A 17,101-nucleotide genomic window follows, 5' to 3' on the forward strand; every position below is an offset into this window, starting at 1 on the left:
TCCTTGATTCTTTTATCACCCATTTCCCCTCAACCACTTTCTACTTTACTTTGTACACGTGGCAGAAACGTCAGTTCCTCAAGGAAGCTATGCCTGACCAAAGATTAGGTCAGGTGCCCTGCTACCTGTTTCCAGAGGATGATCAATGAGTAAATAAATCAATCTAAGGTGGTGGCTATCCTGCTAGATCATGAACCAGCACAGTGTCTGGCATGTTGTGAGGGCTCAACAGATAAGGAAAAGGGCTGGTATAGGACTGAAATCTTTTAACATGTAGAGGAAAATTCCTCTCTAAAAGCTCAGCCAAAAGCAATTTATTTACATGTACTTAGTTCCTGGAATTGAGGAGGAAAAGCAAGACCAGTATCAGCAAAGGGCTGGAGAGGATGTGGGATGACTACAGGCCCCATAATGCACATGGAAGTGGCCATAAAGCTGCACCACAAGCTCCAGGGCATGTGCATGTGTAAACATGTAATCATCTCTTAATTCAAGAAATCTTGGAACCAACAAAAGATGTAGAGAATAAAAGCCTTAAGGAAAAGGGAAGGAATGTGTATAGTCACTCCACTTTGGAAAAGGGTCAAAGATGGGAAGAAGACACCCCCTTCAGTAATTCAGATCAACATTTGTTGGGTATCTACTGTATGGGTATTGAAGCAGTGATCAAAAAGACCTAGTCCCAGCTACTAAGGAGATCACAGTCTGGTGGCAAAGACTTGTTACACCATGCGGTGGCTGCGCTAGTAGAGTATACACAAGGTGCATTGGAAGCACAGAGGAGAAAGGGGTTCATAGTGCCTGAGAGCCTGGAGGGGATGGAGATGAAAATTGAGATTGGAAAGATGAGAAAGCCAGTAAGACAAAGGTGGATAAAAGGCATTCAAACTCCTGAAAGAGAGAGACAGGGAGCTTTACATGTAGATAGTACTTAGTACTTTCATCTTTTGGTGGAAGCTGGGTGATTGAAGAAGGCTGTGAAAGTCTTCTGTTATGAAAATCTCTCTCTGGAGTGGTTGCTTGTCTCTGTATTGATAGACTGGAGAGTCATGTGCTTGCTTGAAGCCCTCGGTCACTCCCTGATGCTCCTCTCAGGTCAGTCAGGGCAGCCTGTTCACCTTGACCTCTACCTTTTCTTTTCAAATTCCCCAGCTTTTATTTCAAGTTTAATTCCAGCCTGGCAGGGAGTGAGTCCTCTGAGCACAACCACTCAGTGGCCAAGGAGAACTGGAACACCATTCCTCACTCCCTCATGTGTCTCACACACACCCCTTCCATATCCACCAGGGAGATAGGACAGGTCCAGAACCATGCAGGGTGATGGATACATAAAGGAGTATCAGCCCTCAGGCAAAATAGTGACCAGGCAAGGTTTTGGTGGGACAATCCCAGTGCTTTTGATGGTAAGGAACATTTTCTCTTGAAAGGCATTACAATGTTATTTTCCTTTAAGATATTTTAAATTTAAAAACTTGCTACCAGAGTAATACATATCCATAAAGAGCAATTGGAAAACACAAGTTAGCAAAACACAAACTAGATTCATAATCTTACCTCCTAGCAAAAAAATCGCTGTTAACATTTCATATATATACAGTGTAGCTCCACATGTATCTATGTGTACTTAGATATAATATACATGCAAAAAGTATATAAATTATGAGTGTACAGCTAGATAAATTTTCACAACATGAACACAGCCGTGTAACTCCCACCTAGATTTTTTTAAAAAGGGAACATTACCAATATCCAGAAGCCCCCCACTCTGTTCCCTCCAGGCATTATTCCCTCCTCTTGGAAAATAACGTCATGGGGGGGAGGGAGGAATGGGGAGTGACTGCCTAAGAGGTACTGCTTGAAGTTCTGGAACTAGAGAGAGGTAATGGTTACCCAACTTTGTGAATGTTTTGCATGCCACGGAATTGCACACTTTAAAATGGTTGAAATGATAAATTTTATGTTATGTATTTTCTCACAATTAAAAAAAAAATGACCAAAAAAAAGTAAACACTATTCTGACTTTTAATAGCATAGATCAACTTTGCCTGATGAATTTTATATAAATGGAATCATAATCTTTTGTGGGTTTTCTTTTTTTTCCCCAACATTATGTTAGTAAGAATCAAGGGCATTGTTGAATGTAGTTGTAGTTCATTCATCTTCACTGCTGTAGACTATTCCACTGTATAAATATACCATTGTTTATCCATTCCGCCAGATAGAAATTTGGGTTGTTTTCTCTTTCGGACTATTAAAAATAATACCGCTATGAACATTCTTGTTCATGTTTTGGGTGTACAAATATATGTATTTTCATTTACTTTTTAAAAAGGAGCACACTGTAAAATAACTCTGTAACCTTCCTTTTTCATTTACTATTTCTGAAACATCCCTCTATACCAATAATTATTCTTTGATAACTTTTTTTTTTTTTTTGCGGTACACGGGCCTCTCACTGCTGTGGCCTCTCCCGTTGCGGAGCACAGGCTCCGGACGCGCAGGCCCAGTGCCCATGGCTCACGGGTCCAGCTGCTCTGCGGCATGTGGGATCCTCCCGGACCGGGGCACAAACCCACGTCCCCTGCATCGGCAGGCGGACTCCCAACCACTGCGCCACCAGGGAAGCCCTTTGATAACTATTTTTAACAGCTGCATAGTATTCCATTGTAGGTAAATGTTTGCACATACCTTTAATAGTTTCCAAGTGAAATTGCTGAGTCAAAGGTTTTTTTTATTTTTTTGATTATTTAATCATTTATTGCTAAATTGACCTCCAGAAGGATTGATACTATTAGGGTTACCCTGGGGCCCCAGGCTAATGCACCCATGACCAACACCTCTACGATCTTGCCTGTGCTGAGCCCCTTCCTTGTCCTCTTCCCCTCTTCTCCTAAGTCATTCCTCCTTTGTCTTAGGCATTTCTGCCCAAGCTCCTTCTACTTTAGGGCCAGTTCTTTAAAAACATCCCCCCATTTCCATCTAAGTAACTTCTACTTTCACATTCTTTCTTGGGAGTTAATCCTGACTACTAGCACCCTTCAAGGCCCTCACCCTCCTTCATCCCTGTTATTGCATTTGTCACATTGTATTACAGTTGATTACATCTGGCTCCACTGCATCCATTACCACCTGCTCCTAAGAGCAGGGGTAAGAAATACAACAAAAATGATAACATGAGTAGCAGCTGTCATGTGCGGAGCCAGGAATCAAGCCAGGCTCTCCCCACAGGGACTGAGCTTACTTGTCTCTACACTCCCAGTGTTTATTACAGTTCCTGGCAAAGAGCAAGTGCTCAGGATGCGTTTGTTGAGTCAGTGACAGAATGCTGTACTTCTGGGAGCAACTCAAAGGAGAAGGCTGCTCACTCTGCCCAAAACAAGTGCATCTGTTCACTCTGATAAGACATGACCTTTTGGAAAAGAAAAAAAAAAATCTCTGTAATTCATTTTCCATAGAGCAGCCAGAGTGATTTTTTTTTTTTTTTTTTTTTTTTTTTTTTTTTTTTTGCCTTGTGGGATCTTAGTTCCCCCGCCGGGGATCGAACCTGGGCCCACGTCAGTGAAAGCACCAAGTCCCAATCACTGGACCACCAGGGAATTCTCCAGAGTGATCTTTTAATATTTTAAATCAGATCATGCCACTCCCTGCTTAAAATCTTTCAATGGTTTCCCGCTGTACTTTGAATAAAACCCAACAACCTTCTTTCATGAGACTCAAGCTATGCTGATCCTCTATTTTTTTTAAAAAATGAGCTCTTACTGTGTGCACTGGACTGAGCACTTTCCATGTGTTATCTCACGTAATCCTCCCAACAACCTTATGAGGTAGGGTGGTTTCCATGTTAGAGATGCTGAAAGTGAAGCATGACAGGCTAAGGAACTTGCCCAGGGTCACACCACTAGCAGCTGGCAGAGCTGGGGTTCAAAGCCCATGCTCTCAGCCGGTATATCATGAGCTTCCTGCTTCTAGACCACGCCACCTTTGTTCTCACTCAGTGTCTCGGAGGTTGGCTCTCCCTGATGGAATGCTCTTTGCCAGTTCCTCCCAGGCCTGCCTTCTCTTAATCAGATCTCAGCTCAAACCCCACCTCCCTAGGGAGAACTCCCCTGACTGCTGGACTTAAAGTAACCCCCAGTCATTCTCTCCCACATGACCCTACTTTAATTCCTTGCCTCTACTTGCCAGTCTGATATTCCTCTGGTTATTTTATTTATAACTCCTTGCACTTAGAATGTAAGTGCCATGGGAGCTGGGATACTGTTTGTCTACTGCTGTATATTCATACCTCGACCAGTGTCTGACACATGACAAAGCTCCATAAATGTTTATTGAATGGTGAGTACCTCTTGACTTTGTGGCAGTAACAGTAATCATAGCAGTTGCAGGGTTTAGCATTTGCTGAGCAATGTACTATGTACCCAGCACTGTAAGATGTGTTAATCATCCTACATATCCCATTTCATCTACACTGGCACAATGACCCACGCTGCAAGTCAGAGTGTCATACCCATTTTACAGATAAGGAAACTGCGTTTCACAGAAAGTAAATAACTTGCCCAGGGTCACAGAGCTACCAAAGCAGAGAAGCTCAAATCTAAACCCAGTTCTGTCTGACTCCCCAGTCTATGCTCTTTCCACTCAGCTGTGCTGCCCCCTTTATGGTCTAATTCAAAGGAGAGCTGTAGCTGACTCTCTCGTTAACACCTATGGCTCTGCCTCTCTCCCAAACTCAGAACCCTCACCCCACTGCATGTCCGGGAGATTGTCCACGTCGCCCTCCCTCCACACACTCAATGTGTTTATAACTCTCCACCTTTCCCACAAAGTTTAGCGCTCCTTTGAGAAGCCTTACCCTCTGTTAGCACTACTACCATTAGTTACCCAGGCATCCAGAGCCTCTCAAAATTCTAGTGACTTTTTGATCTTCCTGCATCTTAAAATAAAGCCCAAGTTCCTAAACATGGGTTTGAATATCTGCCAAGACTTAACCCCTGCCTAGCTTACCTGCATCACTCTCTTCCTCACCCTAGACACAGACCTACTTTCCGTTCCTCCATCTTGCTCCAGTCCTACCTCAGTACCTTTGCACATGCCACCCCTTCTGCCTCAGACAGTGTCCAGCCTCTCCTCCCTTAGGTAATTCTACTTACCCTTCAGAATTTAGCATATCACTTGTTCAGGGAGGCCTTCCCAGATCTCTAGTCTTGTTCTTTGAGGCACTTACCATAACTGCAATTAAGTGGATGGGTGTGTAACAAACAACTCATGAAGTATCTGACTTTCCCCCAGCCTGAATACATGGAAAAGGTGAAGACTGGGTCTGTCTCACTCAGTGCTGCATTCCCAGTGTGTCACGTGTCACAGATGCTCAGTACATTATTTGTTCTTCTTTAATGAGTTTGCTTTGTCAACTCCACCGTTATCATGTCTGTTTCCCCCAATAGAATGTAAGCTTCGAGGGCAGGGATTTTTTTGTTTTATTCACTCCTGTTCCCCTAGCACACAAGTGTTCATTAAATTAATATAGCCATAACTTCATTTCCATTTCTAATGCCCCTGCCCTACACATCTCAGCAGAACATCAGGTATGACTCCCCACTAGGCTTCTAGATGCCAGAGGACTCTCCCAGCCAGAGAGCTGAAATGCTGAACACACCAGCAGAGGAAGCGACTGAGCTCATCCCAGTGACCACGACTTGAGTTTCCTCCCTGGGGGCCTTAGAGTCTGTGCAACATTGTGAGACTGTCTCATCATGTTGTTTTCTTGTAATTAAAACTCTTTATAAAATATGGAATTCAGGATCTTCCAAATGGCTGCATATGTGGTTTTCTTGGGTAAGGGCTAGAGTCAGTGGACATGTGAAAACTTCTTGAGAAAGCATCAGAGGAAGGCAGAGATGGGTAAGGCATGGACTTCGGAGACATGCCCAGGAACTCTCCTTACTAGCTGTAAATCCTTGGGCAGTCATTCCTTTTCCCCTCTTGTAAAACAGGGATAAAAATGCTTCCCTTGCAATGTTGCTGGTTGGGGGGTGGGGTGGGGGGGGGTTAGAAATATTTGCAGGATACCCTGACTCAGGAAGTGCTCAGTAAACGGGAATTCTTTTTAAATTGATGTTAATTGATTTACAATACTGTGTTAGTTTTGGGTATACAGCAAAGTGATTCAGATATATATCAATATATATCTTTTTCAGATTATTTTCTATTATAGGTTATTACAAGATACTGAATATAGTTCAATTAACGGGAATTCTTACCACAGCCTTTTATGCCCTCAACTTGCACATTGAGACACAGAGGTGACATGTAGCTAACTGTTCAGCCTCCCCAAAGGAGATAAATAGCCCCAGGAGGACCAGGAACACATCTCAATCATCTTTGAATACCCAGAGCCCAGCTTAGTCAAAGGCCTTTATCAACCGCCACTGACAATATAAATGAATAGCCCAGCACAAAGAACCGAGGTGCACAGTCAGCTTCCGACAAAGGCTAACTCATTTCAGTCCAAGTGAAAGGAGAAGGTGGCAATCCGGCCAGCTTCTCAAGCGCCGAGTTGGCTCGGTAGAATCCATCAGGCCCTACCACGGGCTAACACCAGCCCTTGGCAGAGGAACCTCAGCCAGCTTTGTCCTTTGTGATAGTGCCACCTAGCGAGGCCCCGGAGGCACTGCCGCGCACTCCCGGCAATGCCAGGACCACTGCGACAAGGTGTTAGCCGGTGAGACTTGGGACTGGGATTGTGGTCTCCTTTCATCTTATTGCCGGGTTAATGGTTTAGACTAGTGCTGCTCTCCTTTCAAGACCCGGCAGAGGAAGCCCGTGTCGTCCCTCCCCACCCCCCTCGTCCAGACCCAAGGAATCTGATAAGCGCGAAGAGTGAGCTATCGTCTACCCGTCGTACATTAATTGACCACCGATCCCTTCGTGATCTCGCATCCAATCCTTGGGAGCAGGCGAGGCAAGCATTATTATCCTCATCAAAGTCATCGTACAGATGAGGAAACTGAGGGAAGGTGGTTAATCCACGGTCACGGAACGTCCGATAACCCAAGCCTCCTGTAACTGGGTCCCTGGTTCCTTCCCCAATCACACGCCCCTCATTTCAGTGTGTCCCCAAGGGGGCAAAGCATCAGGGACCCTGCGCCGAGGACAGGCGTGTGAGCGCAGGATAAATACGGTACAGCGTCGTCCGCAGCTCTCCCACTTTCTTTTCTGCCCACCTAGCGCCCGGCACCTTCACAGCGGCTCAGGGCGAGGGAAGAGGGGCCCAAAGCAGGAAACAGGGTCCCGCGCAGGTAGCCCCTGGGAGCACGCGGCGCCGGGTCACGTGAGAGGGGAGAGGCGGCGAGACCCGTGGCTCGCACGCACGTACGCCGTACGTAAACACGCACTGAGGCGCTGAAAGCTGCGAGCCCGAAGCCCCCGGTCACATGTGGAGGGTGGCAGGGGAGAACAAGGGGGCGGGAAAGAGAGAGGTGTCACGTGAGGGAGGTCAGAGCAGCGAGGTCACGTGAGGGGGGACGGAGGCGGGGCCGCCGAGGAGGAGGAGGAGGGGCGCGCGGCTTCCGGCGGCTGGGGGGGCCGGAGAGCGGAGGGGGGGGGCCCTGTCCCGGAGGTGGCGGCGGCGCCATCTTGGCGAAGGGGGGATCAGGAAGTGCGGACCGCGGCGGCGGCGGCGGCGGAGCCCGGAGCGGAGGCCGGAGGCTCCCGGCCCGCCGGCCCCGGAGCGGAGCGGAGCGGAGGATGCAGCAGCCGCAGCCGCAGGGGCAGCAGCAGCCGGGGCCGGGGCAGCAGCTGGGGGGCCAGGGGGCGGCGCCGGGGGCCGGGGGCGGCCCGGGAGGGGGCCCGGGGCCGGGGCCCTGCCTGAGGCGGGAGCTGAAGCTGCTCGAGTCCATCTTCCACCGCGGCCACGAGCGCTTCCGCATTGCCAGCGCCTGCCTGGACGAGCTGAGCTGCGAGTTCCTGCTGGCTGGGGCCGGAGGGGCCGGGGCGGGGGCCGCGCCCGGACCGCATCTCCCCCCACGGGGGTCGGTGCCTGGAGATCCCGTCCGCATCCACTGCAACATCACGGTGAGGATACCCTCGCGTGCGCGTCTCAGGGGGGCTCTTGTCTGGGACTCAGGATCACCCCACACAGCTTTTTGCTCTCGAAAGACCTGGGAGGTCGAATCCCCTCTCGGGGCTCGGCTCCTTTCTCCAGGTTACATTTGTTTCTGCTGTGCAGCCAGAATCTCTACTCTACATGGTCAGGGACACCCCGACATATGGCGCCTCGACTACCCCTTTTCACTAACCCACCCACATCCCAAGGTTCATGATTTCGGCTCATTTTGGCTACTTCACGACTTAACCTTGACCCCTGGGAATGCTCCTCTCCCCACCACTATCATCTTCAGATTCCAGGTCTCTGCATTGACCTTAGCTGGAAGGACCTGGCTTGGAACTCTGCAGGTTTCAGTGATGCCCCTTTCTCAGTAGTACCTTTGATTTAGGACGTTGCCACCTGTGAGATCCCTGCGCAGGCATCTCTCATTCCACTCCTCTTTGCTCTCTGAATTTTACCAAGTGATGGTGTGCAGTTTAGTGACTCCTCTTTTTCCTCTCCTTTGGATTCCCTTTTATTCTGGTGTAACCTCTAACTCTCCTCCTTTTGCCCCAGCTGGTAGCTGCCTCTCTCCTCCTGTTCTCTATGGATATCTCCAGTTGCCCTGGGTTGTTGCCTTTCCTGCTAATGATGGTGATGTGCAAGGGCTATCCCATTTATTCTGGGGGGTAACAGTTCCTTTTCTCTCAGTGAACATCATTCCATCCTAGGCATGCAGGACTAGGAGACACCTTACCTCTCCTGCCTAGGCTGCCCTCAAACATCCTGTGAAGAGGGTTGGCCTCTGATAATCTGGGAATGCCTGATACCGCATGGTATAGCACTTACAGTGATTGATACCACCTGGTGTGATAGTGTTCTCGCCCTGCTGGGAGCACTGGATAGCAAGCCAGGAGACAGTACTTAATCCAGGCAGGCACACTGCAAATGGGAGTAGTCTGGGGAAAGACAGACTTGTGAACTGTGTGGCACTTTGGGGCCTGAATTCAATTTACATGGTTCTTGTTTTCTATCCCTTTCTTCCATCAAACCAGGTCAAGGTTTGATGAGGCAAGGTTCAGCTTGGGTTGGATGGTCCCCCCTGCCCCCAAAATTCGTGTGTTCCATTTTCCTCTCCCATCTTTTTTCGTACTAAAAAGTTGAGATTGAAGGACTCGGTGTGGTTCCGTGAGCTGAAGAGTTGAGCATCTTTGATAATTTGTTTTCCTCCAGCATTGAGGATTAGAGCCATGGCAGAGTTAAGACCCCGGGTAGAAGAGGATAAGGTTTCCTCGGCATATGTGGAAACTTCAGGGGTCGATTTGGTACCTGAATTATGCTTCCAATTCCTTAAGGGTAGGTTTGCCCCCTTCTAGCTGCCTTCCCAGTTGCCAGAGGCCATCTACTGTCTTTGTCCCTGGAAGGAGGTTAGTTAGAAGATTTTCAGTCAGACTCTCGGTGGCCCCTATAAAGAAGACTTGGCCTGAACTGGCCCCCTTGGTTTGGGCGGAGGGGGAGTCTGGTCAGGCTGCATTTGGCACCGGTGGCTCAGGAATGCTGGGAATGTTAGTAGCGTAGGTTTCTTTCTCCCAGCCTGCCATGTGGAGCCCTACAGCCTACGCCTGGACTGAGAGGGTGGCAGTTTCCCAAGGGAGAGGTGGGGAAAAGTGGCCTTTGAGGGATTCTGTTGGGAGTGAGGTGGGAAGATTCTTCCTGCTACTCTTTTACGTTTAGGTTCTGGAGACATCTAGTTTCTAATCCCTCCTTCCCCAGCTAAAATGGAAGTAATCTGTGGTCTTTGCTTTTTTTCTGTCAGTGTGATTGTGATGAGGTGATCCCTTCCTCAACTGGTTAAGGAGGGTCAGGGGCCTCTGTTGAGTGTGGGAGAACTTCAGGTCTGGAACTTGTAGAGACAGCACAGGAGATAGGAAGTCTCCCTCACTGTTAGCAGCGTTTGGCTCTGCTGCTTCTCTGATGTTTACTCTTGAGAAAATAAAGAAAGGGGCCCGGCTTCTTGGAAAGGGTCCTCCTAGGGACTTTTTCTCCTGGTCTGGGATTTGTTGGGAAGCTGCTTGGTTAGATAATGACCTGCTGCACTGGGCTTGTATGTGTGTGTTTGCGGGGAGAGGGGCGGGGGGACGGTGGAGAGCAAAGGGACTAGAAGTCTTGGTGCGTGGAAGGCAGGCAAAATCTAGCTTTCCCCAGTCTCCCATCTTGACTGCTCTCCCTGCTCTTTTCCCCTTAGGAGTCATACCCTGCTGTGCCCCCCATCTGGTCAGTGGAGTCCGATGACCCTAACTTGGCTGCTGTCTTGGAGAGGCTGGTGGACATAAAGAAAGGGAATACTTTGGTGAGGGGGCCAGGGTGTTGAGGTGGGAGTGCATTTTCCTCCTGTGACACCCATGCCATGAAAACATCCTGTGAAAGATGCCTCTGGAAAGTGGGTGGTGCAGTAGCCTGTACATTTGAGGCAGGCGTCTTAGGGGAGTTGCTTCCTAAAGCCAGAGGGAGAGCCTTGCACCAGTCCCAGGGTTCGTCCCCTAAGCTCCTCCCCCTGGCCGTATGGTCTGAGTTTTAGAGAACTAGGTACCAGTTTGGGGGCTGAGACAAGAGCTCACCCATGTACCTGTCCAGATTGGGGTGGGGAAGGAGTGTTTGATGTCACTGTGGTCCCCTGCCCCCAGCTATTGCAGCATCTGAAGAGGATCATCTCCGACCTGTGTAAACTCTATAACCTCCCTCAGCATCCAGATGTGGAGATGCTGGATCAGCCCTTGCCAGCAGAGCAGGTGAGCAACGGAGGGGCTTTGGACCCTGTTATGCAGAGTTGCCCCACAGATAGCACTCAAAAAATGCATGTTACTTCAGATGAACCTGCAGTAGTTTCTCTCCAGCCCTACTCCAAACACGTACACATATCGTGACTCTTGGCCTCTTCTCCAGATGGGAATCTAGCTAAATGGGGCACTAGTAGCTTCACCTCTCTGATCAAAACTCACTCTTCTGGGTAGGATCATCCCTCATGGGGGGATTTTTATCATTAGCAGTAGGTAGCCATTGGGGACCAAGGTCCCTTGTTAAGATCCAAGAATGCAGTATCAGTCTAGAGATGATTTAGTAAAGGAGGGGTTCTTGAGGTAAAACTGGGATTTGTGAGTTAGGTGACAGAAACAGCTATTGTGCTTCTCTTTTATTCTTTGGCATATGGTGGTAGAGGAATAATGGGCCGGTAGTGAAGTCATTCCCTGGGCTGTTGCTTCCACTCAGTTCTGGCTGATGGAGAGGCTGGTAGCATTATGGCCAGGCGCACAGCTTCCAGACCCAGAGGCTCAGGGGAGTAGGTCAGAGGCTGCATTCTAGGAAACCACCGGGGTCTGATCTCCCTCTTTTCCCTCCCCACTGCAGTGTACACAGGAAGATGTATCTTCGGAAGATGAAGATGAAGAGATGCCTGAGGTAGGCTTCCACCCAACGCGGCACTGGTAGGAAGCTCTTTCTGTCAGCAGCATTGAGTCCCCGCTGTGTACAGAGCTCCAGTCTAGACCTGGGGAGAGAAAAATACCAAAGGAAATAAAGACAGATTTACTGACCTGGAGGAACAGCAGTATAGTAGAGGAAGAGACAGGGCACCCATATCCAATCACTGAAGACAGTTAAGTGCAAATCTGTTTACACTGAACAGTCAAGAAGTTAATCGCAGATGGCTTTCTAGTCAGACCTGAGCTGGCATCCTGTATCTCCTAACTCTCTTAATTGGGGAATTGTACCTACTCTCACTAAGCTGCAGTTTTCCTTATTTATAAAATGTGATTATAACAGCTACTACATAGGGTTGTCTTTAAGATTAAATAAGGGATTGCATGTAAAATGCTCCATTCAGTACATGATAAATGCTAAATAATTTATCTATTTTCTAAAAACATAATTTTGCAGAATATAGCATAATGGTTAAGAACTTGAACTTCAGAGTGAGACAGAATTTGATTCACATCTTAGCTCTATTAAGAGGTGTATGACTTTGGGCATAATAACAACCTCACCTAGATCTCAGCTTCCTCATCTGTAAAATCGGGGTAATGATAGAATAATGGTATGGTGGTTATAAGAATTAAATGAGCTAGTGTGTATAGCATCTAGTATGGTACCTGACATATAATTAAACATTCAGTAGATATCAACAATTAATGTAGTAATTAGGAGGTTAGTATTAACATATCTTGCTAGAGTGAGGTCACTGATCACTTTGTTTCTCTGCACTGAATTAACATCCCAGGTTCTGCAACTTCTGTAACTCTGTCAGGGTCTTAAGCCTCACAAAGGGCTGGGGATACCTGAAACATTCTCCTCTCAGACAGCAGACAGCCCTCCCAAGTCTGACTGAGAGGGGCTGAATCCTGGCTATAGGCTCCTTCCCCATGTACAGTGAGCTACTTCCTCACTTAGAGCAGGGCAAATAGGGACTAATTCTGTTCTTGACCTCTACCATCTGCCTTTCTGGACCTCCTTCCTTATTTCCACCTTGGCACTGGGTACCTCTGCATACCTCATCAGGCCCAGCACTTGGGAAGGCAGGAGATTTCTGATCCAGCTTTCTCCTTTAGACCTGGAGTCCTGGGAACTCCTGGGTACAAAAGTCACCTGATGAAACATGAGCTTTGAGTCACAGCATCAGGCCAAAGTCATTCTAGGAATTAAGGAAGAGTTTCTGCTGCCAAGGGAGAGCTTTAGGGATGGTTAGAGCAGGGTAGGTCTGGGGAACAAGAGAGCTGAGCCTGCTCGGTTTCCCTAGGCCCTTACGCAGCTCTGCAGCTTGAGAATTGAATAGGAGGAGAGATTTGCCACAGCCTTTAGAGTGTGGAGGGAATGGGACTGGGAGTCTTGCAGCAGTGGAAAGGGTATTTTACTCATTAGCCTGCCAGATAGACTACTGTTCCTTGACCTGCAGCTCTAGGTCAAGTGGGACTGGGAAGGCGATGGCCCCTCTCCACAACGTGTGTTGGTTTCTTTCCTCCTCTATCCCACTCCCACCCCACACCTCCCCCAGGACACAGAAGACCTAGATCACTATGAAATGAAAGAAGAAGAGCCAGCTGAGGGTAAGAAATCTGAAGATGACGGCATCGGAAAAGAAAACTTGGCCATACTAGAGAAAATTAAAAAGAACCAGAGGCAAGATTACTTAAATGTACGTGCCCTCTAGGGAGAAGCTGGGCCAAGGGGTCGGCTGGTGCTGGCTGGGAGGTGGTAGGCATTGAGTATCAGTCTGGGGAACAGAATCCACCTTGGGTGGGTTATGGGTGTGCCTCATCCTTGCCTAAATCCTGGCTGCCAGACTGCTCCTGAGGTCTAGTACGGTGTTGCTAAGCACATGGCCGTGAGATGTTCTCTCCTCCATCCCTCCCTTGTAGGGTGCGGTGTCTGGCTCGGTGCAGGCTACTGACCGGCTGATGAAGGAGCTCAGGGATATATACCGATCACAGAGTTTCAAAGGCGGTGAGTTTGCCTCAGAGAGGGGTCTGAACATGAGCTCATAAAGAAGGATATGATGGTGGCAGCAGATGCACGGATGCTTATGAAGTTTTCAGGCCAAGGACGGAACACCCCCACTCCAGTGGCTTAGATTGGATGCATGTCTGTCTGGGGTGAACCTGGAGCCTTTGACCTTTTTTTCTCTCAGCATGGGAGAGGGATCTGCATCAGGGACCACTTGCCACTTGGACCATCATCTAATGACACCCATCTTCTTCCCTCCTTCCAGGAAACTATGCAGTCGAACTCGTGAATGACAGTCTGTATGATTGGAACGTCAAACTCCTCAAGTGAGTGGGGACTGTGGGATTAGAAAAGAAGTTGAGTAGTGAGTGGAGCCACTGTGGTGGGAGTCTCCGGGGCCGTCCCAGGGAGCGGGTGTGGGCAGTGGCTTGGCCCTCTGCTGCTCGCCCAGGGTTGGTGGGAGCCTTGAGGCTCCTGAGCTGGACCTGGAGCTGAGCCTGAACTCGTTGCTTCCTAGAGTTGACCAGGACAGCGCTTTGCACAACGATCTCCAGATCCTCAAAGAGAAGGAAGGAGCTGACTTCATCCTACTAAACTTTTCTTTTAAAGTAAGGTCTTCCTTTCAAGTCCGTCCCTGGCCTAGGCTTCCTTCTCCATCTTACAGTGTTGCAGAGGGCACTGGCCTCCCCTCCCTGATCGTTGCCTCTGTCTCTCTTAGGATAACTTTCCCTTTGACCCGCCGTTTGTCAGGGTTGTGTCTCCAGTCCTGTCCGGAGGGTGAGTAGCTCAGTAAGCGCAGAGGGTGAGGAAGGGTAGGGAGCTTTTGCCAGTCACAGCTGACTAACCTTTCTTCTACAGGTATGTTCTGGGCGGAGGTGCCATCTGCATGGAACTTCTCACCAAGCAGGTGAGCCTGCCTCTCATTCTTGGCCTGGCTGGCCTGGGCAGGGCTAGGCTGAGCTCTAACCACCCTCCCCCCCACCCCCACCCCCGGGTTGGGCGATGGGCACAACGTGGCCCTTTCATTCTGCCTCGCAGGGCCTGTACCCATTGACCTGGGCAAACAGGTGATGGCCATTCTGGGAGTGAAGGGCAGGGGCCCTTCTATAGGTGCAGCTGCTCTCTGGGAAACTCTCCTGACTTGTTTGCTTTGTCCCTGTTGTTACTTAGGGCTGGAGCAGTGCCTACTCAATAGAGTCAGTGATCATGCAGATCAGTGCCACACTGGTGAAGGGAAAAGCACGAGTGCAGTTTGGAGCCAACAAAGTAAGGAGCCTGGACCTGGGCCTGGTGGGACTGGCTGGAGACATACACGCTTTAGGCCACGAGGAGGCCAAGGCGGCCTTCTTTTAGGGACTGAGAGGATAAAATCTGTGGGCTGGCAGCATCGGATGAGTGGTCCTAGGATGCCCGCAGTGGGAACAGGAGCAGGGCCTTGGTCTGAGGGGCAGCCTAGGACTTTGGGGAGGGTGCAGGTCTGGAAAGGGAAAGCTAGGGGATTGTGCCCTGAGGGGACCTCCCAGGTGGAAGGTATTTGGTGTGTCAGCAGAGCATGGCGCTGGGAGCTGGGACTCCTGGGTGGCAACAGGGCCACAGCTTGGTGGCCTGATTTAGTGGCTTCCTCTCCCCAGTCTCAATACAGCCTGACAAGAGCACAGCAGTCCTACAAGTCCTTGGTGCAGATCCACGAAAAAAACGGTGAGGCTGGCGCCACAACTCGAGATTCGGACTTTTGCCAAGCCTGAGGTTTCCACTTCCAGCCAAACAGCAAGAACCCCTTTTGGTTTCCGAGCGTTTACCACCCATTAACACAGCACCTGCCCCTGTTCTCCAAAGAACTCAGTGAGGTAGAGGCTAACGTCCGCCACCTCTTCTCCAGTAAAGCACCAGCGGTCCATAGCGCCGGTAGACTCAGTGCTGTCCCTCTTCCCCACCACCCTGTGAGAAAGCTCATCTCACTCTGCTGTCATCTCAGGTTGGGCGCATCATTCTCCCTTTCCTTATAATCTCCAGGTAGGCAGTTTCTTACCTTCCCGTACACCTTCTCCCTGCACTGGGGAGCCCTTTCTAGACTCTTTCCACCTTTGACCCTGGAGATGTCTTCAGTGACTGGGGCCGGGAGGGTGGACATCAGCCTCCACCTCACTGTTTTCTTCGGTTTCTTTGCAGGCTGGTACACACCCCCGAAGGAAGATGGCTAACCCGGGAGTGCCATCCCCTTCTTCCTTCCCCAGGCACCACTGGACCAATTACCTTTGAATGCTGTATTTGGATCTCACGCTGCCTCTGTGGTTCCCCCCCTCATTTTTCCTGGACGTGATAGCTCTGCCTATTGCAGGACAATGATGGCTATTCTAAACGCTAAGGAAAAAAAAAAACACAGAACTGTTTCAAGTACTCAAGACTGACTTACAGACCAACCAACCACCTGGCTGGAACCCTTGCTAGCAGGCATTCTTATAAAAGAAACTTTCGAGCCTCCTTATATTGCTGGAAACTCAGCTGTGCTCCAGACTAGAGCCTCCTTACCTATGCTATGGATTTTTAATTTATTTTCTCTTATTTCATGTACACTGCTTTTTTTGGTTACAGTGTATGATGGATGTGTATGAAAAAAAATGTATCTTTGGGAAAACAATTACAGTTTGTTAATTTGAAGATGCTGGTCTTGACTCATCTTTATTTTTATCCCCACGTCCCACCCCACCCCCACTCCTGAACTACTTGAGCAGTGGGGGAGGGGCACCAAGTCCTCCATGGCTTTGGTAGCTATGAGGGGCTGTGCTTCGCTGCTAAAGCAAGAGAAAGGTGGAGCTGAAGCACGCACCTGGCTCGCCCCTGAAGGCCTCTGGAGTGACCAGCACTTGTACCCCTGGGAATGCAGAGCCTGGCCTGCTGAACCACAAAGTAGTAGGCTGAAATGATGACCTTAATTCTTAGGACTACTTTTCTAGTCACAGATGTTTTCAAGTTTCTAAGAAAAAAATAACAAGGAGGCCTAAGAGGCTGCTTCACAGAACTACTTTAAAATGAACTGAGTAGGGTTGGGGGCAGAGTCTCAAGCACGTATGTGACCTTTCTGGTCTCAGCAACTTGCTATATAGCTAACACTCCAGTGTTCACTGGTTCCCCTCCCTCCCAGCAAGTGGCACTGAAGGGTGATGGTAGCTCCCTTGTTCCGCCCTCCCGTCTCTTGCTTCATCTGGTCTTATCAAAGAGGAGCCATGTGGCTTGGAGACTGGATTCTTTTAAGGCACTCATAAGGTGGGTCCTACTGCAAAGAGTCAGCTTTGAGGGGGCTGGTCTGTATACCTGTGTCCTTACCTCAGGCTCTGAGAACTGCTGGGGAGGGGAGTCTGCTGAGCTGAACCGTAGGTGCCATGTCTGTTCCTGCTTATTTAAAAGTACAGGCGTACTGTTTTTGCATGTGGTATGCGCTGCCTGCCTCTTCTGGTCAGTGAGCTTGCCTTGAGGCAGAGGCAGCCTCTTTGGACCTACTCTGCCTACAGACTGGATGGTGAC

At 49.2% G+C, this 17,101-nt stretch overlaps 1 protein-coding gene across 1 annotated transcript; it reads left to right on the top strand.

Annotated features, from left to right (window-relative positions):
- The first annotated feature begins 7,731 nt into the window (after positions 1 to 7,731).
- On the top strand, positions 7,732 to 16,237 carry UBE2Q1 (ubiquitin conjugating enzyme E2 Q1). The gene is made up of 13 exons (XM_060137707.1): positions 7,732 to 8,073; positions 10,332 to 10,436; positions 10,771 to 10,875; positions 11,492 to 11,542; positions 13,131 to 13,271; positions 13,495 to 13,579; positions 13,845 to 13,905; positions 14,097 to 14,187; positions 14,298 to 14,356; positions 14,438 to 14,486; positions 14,750 to 14,845; positions 15,211 to 15,277; positions 15,749 to 16,237. Exons 1-13 carry the CDS (start codon positions 7,747 to 7,749, stop codon positions 15,778 to 15,780), a joined length of 1,269 nt encoding a protein of 422 aa, XP_059993690.1. The 5' UTR covers positions 7,732 to 7,746; the 3' UTR covers positions 15,781 to 16,237.
- The last annotated feature ends 864 nt before the right edge of the window (positions 16,238 to 17,101 follow it).

This window comes from Lagenorhynchus albirostris, chromosome 2, assembly GCF_949774975.1.
Source record: "Lagenorhynchus albirostris chromosome 2, mLagAlb1.1, whole genome shotgun sequence".
Lineage (NCBI taxonomy): Eukaryota > Metazoa > Chordata > Mammalia > Artiodactyla > Delphinidae > Lagenorhynchus > Lagenorhynchus albirostris.

Excerpts from the sequence above, each read along its gene's own strand:
- UBE2Q1 (XM_060137707.1), top strand. The coding sequence starts at position 7,747 with ATGCAGCAGCCGCAGCCGCAGGGGCAGCAGCAGCCGGGGCCGGGGCAG. Across the intron at positions 11,543-13,130 it reads AAGATGAAGAGATGCCTGAG|GACACAGAAGACCTAGATCA; the intron begins GTAGGCTTCCAC and ends CACCTCCCCCAG. Across the intron at positions 13,906-14,096 it reads TGGAACGTCAAACTCCTCAA|AGTTGACCAGGACAGCGCTT; the intron begins GTGAGTGGGGAC and ends GTTGCTTCCTAG.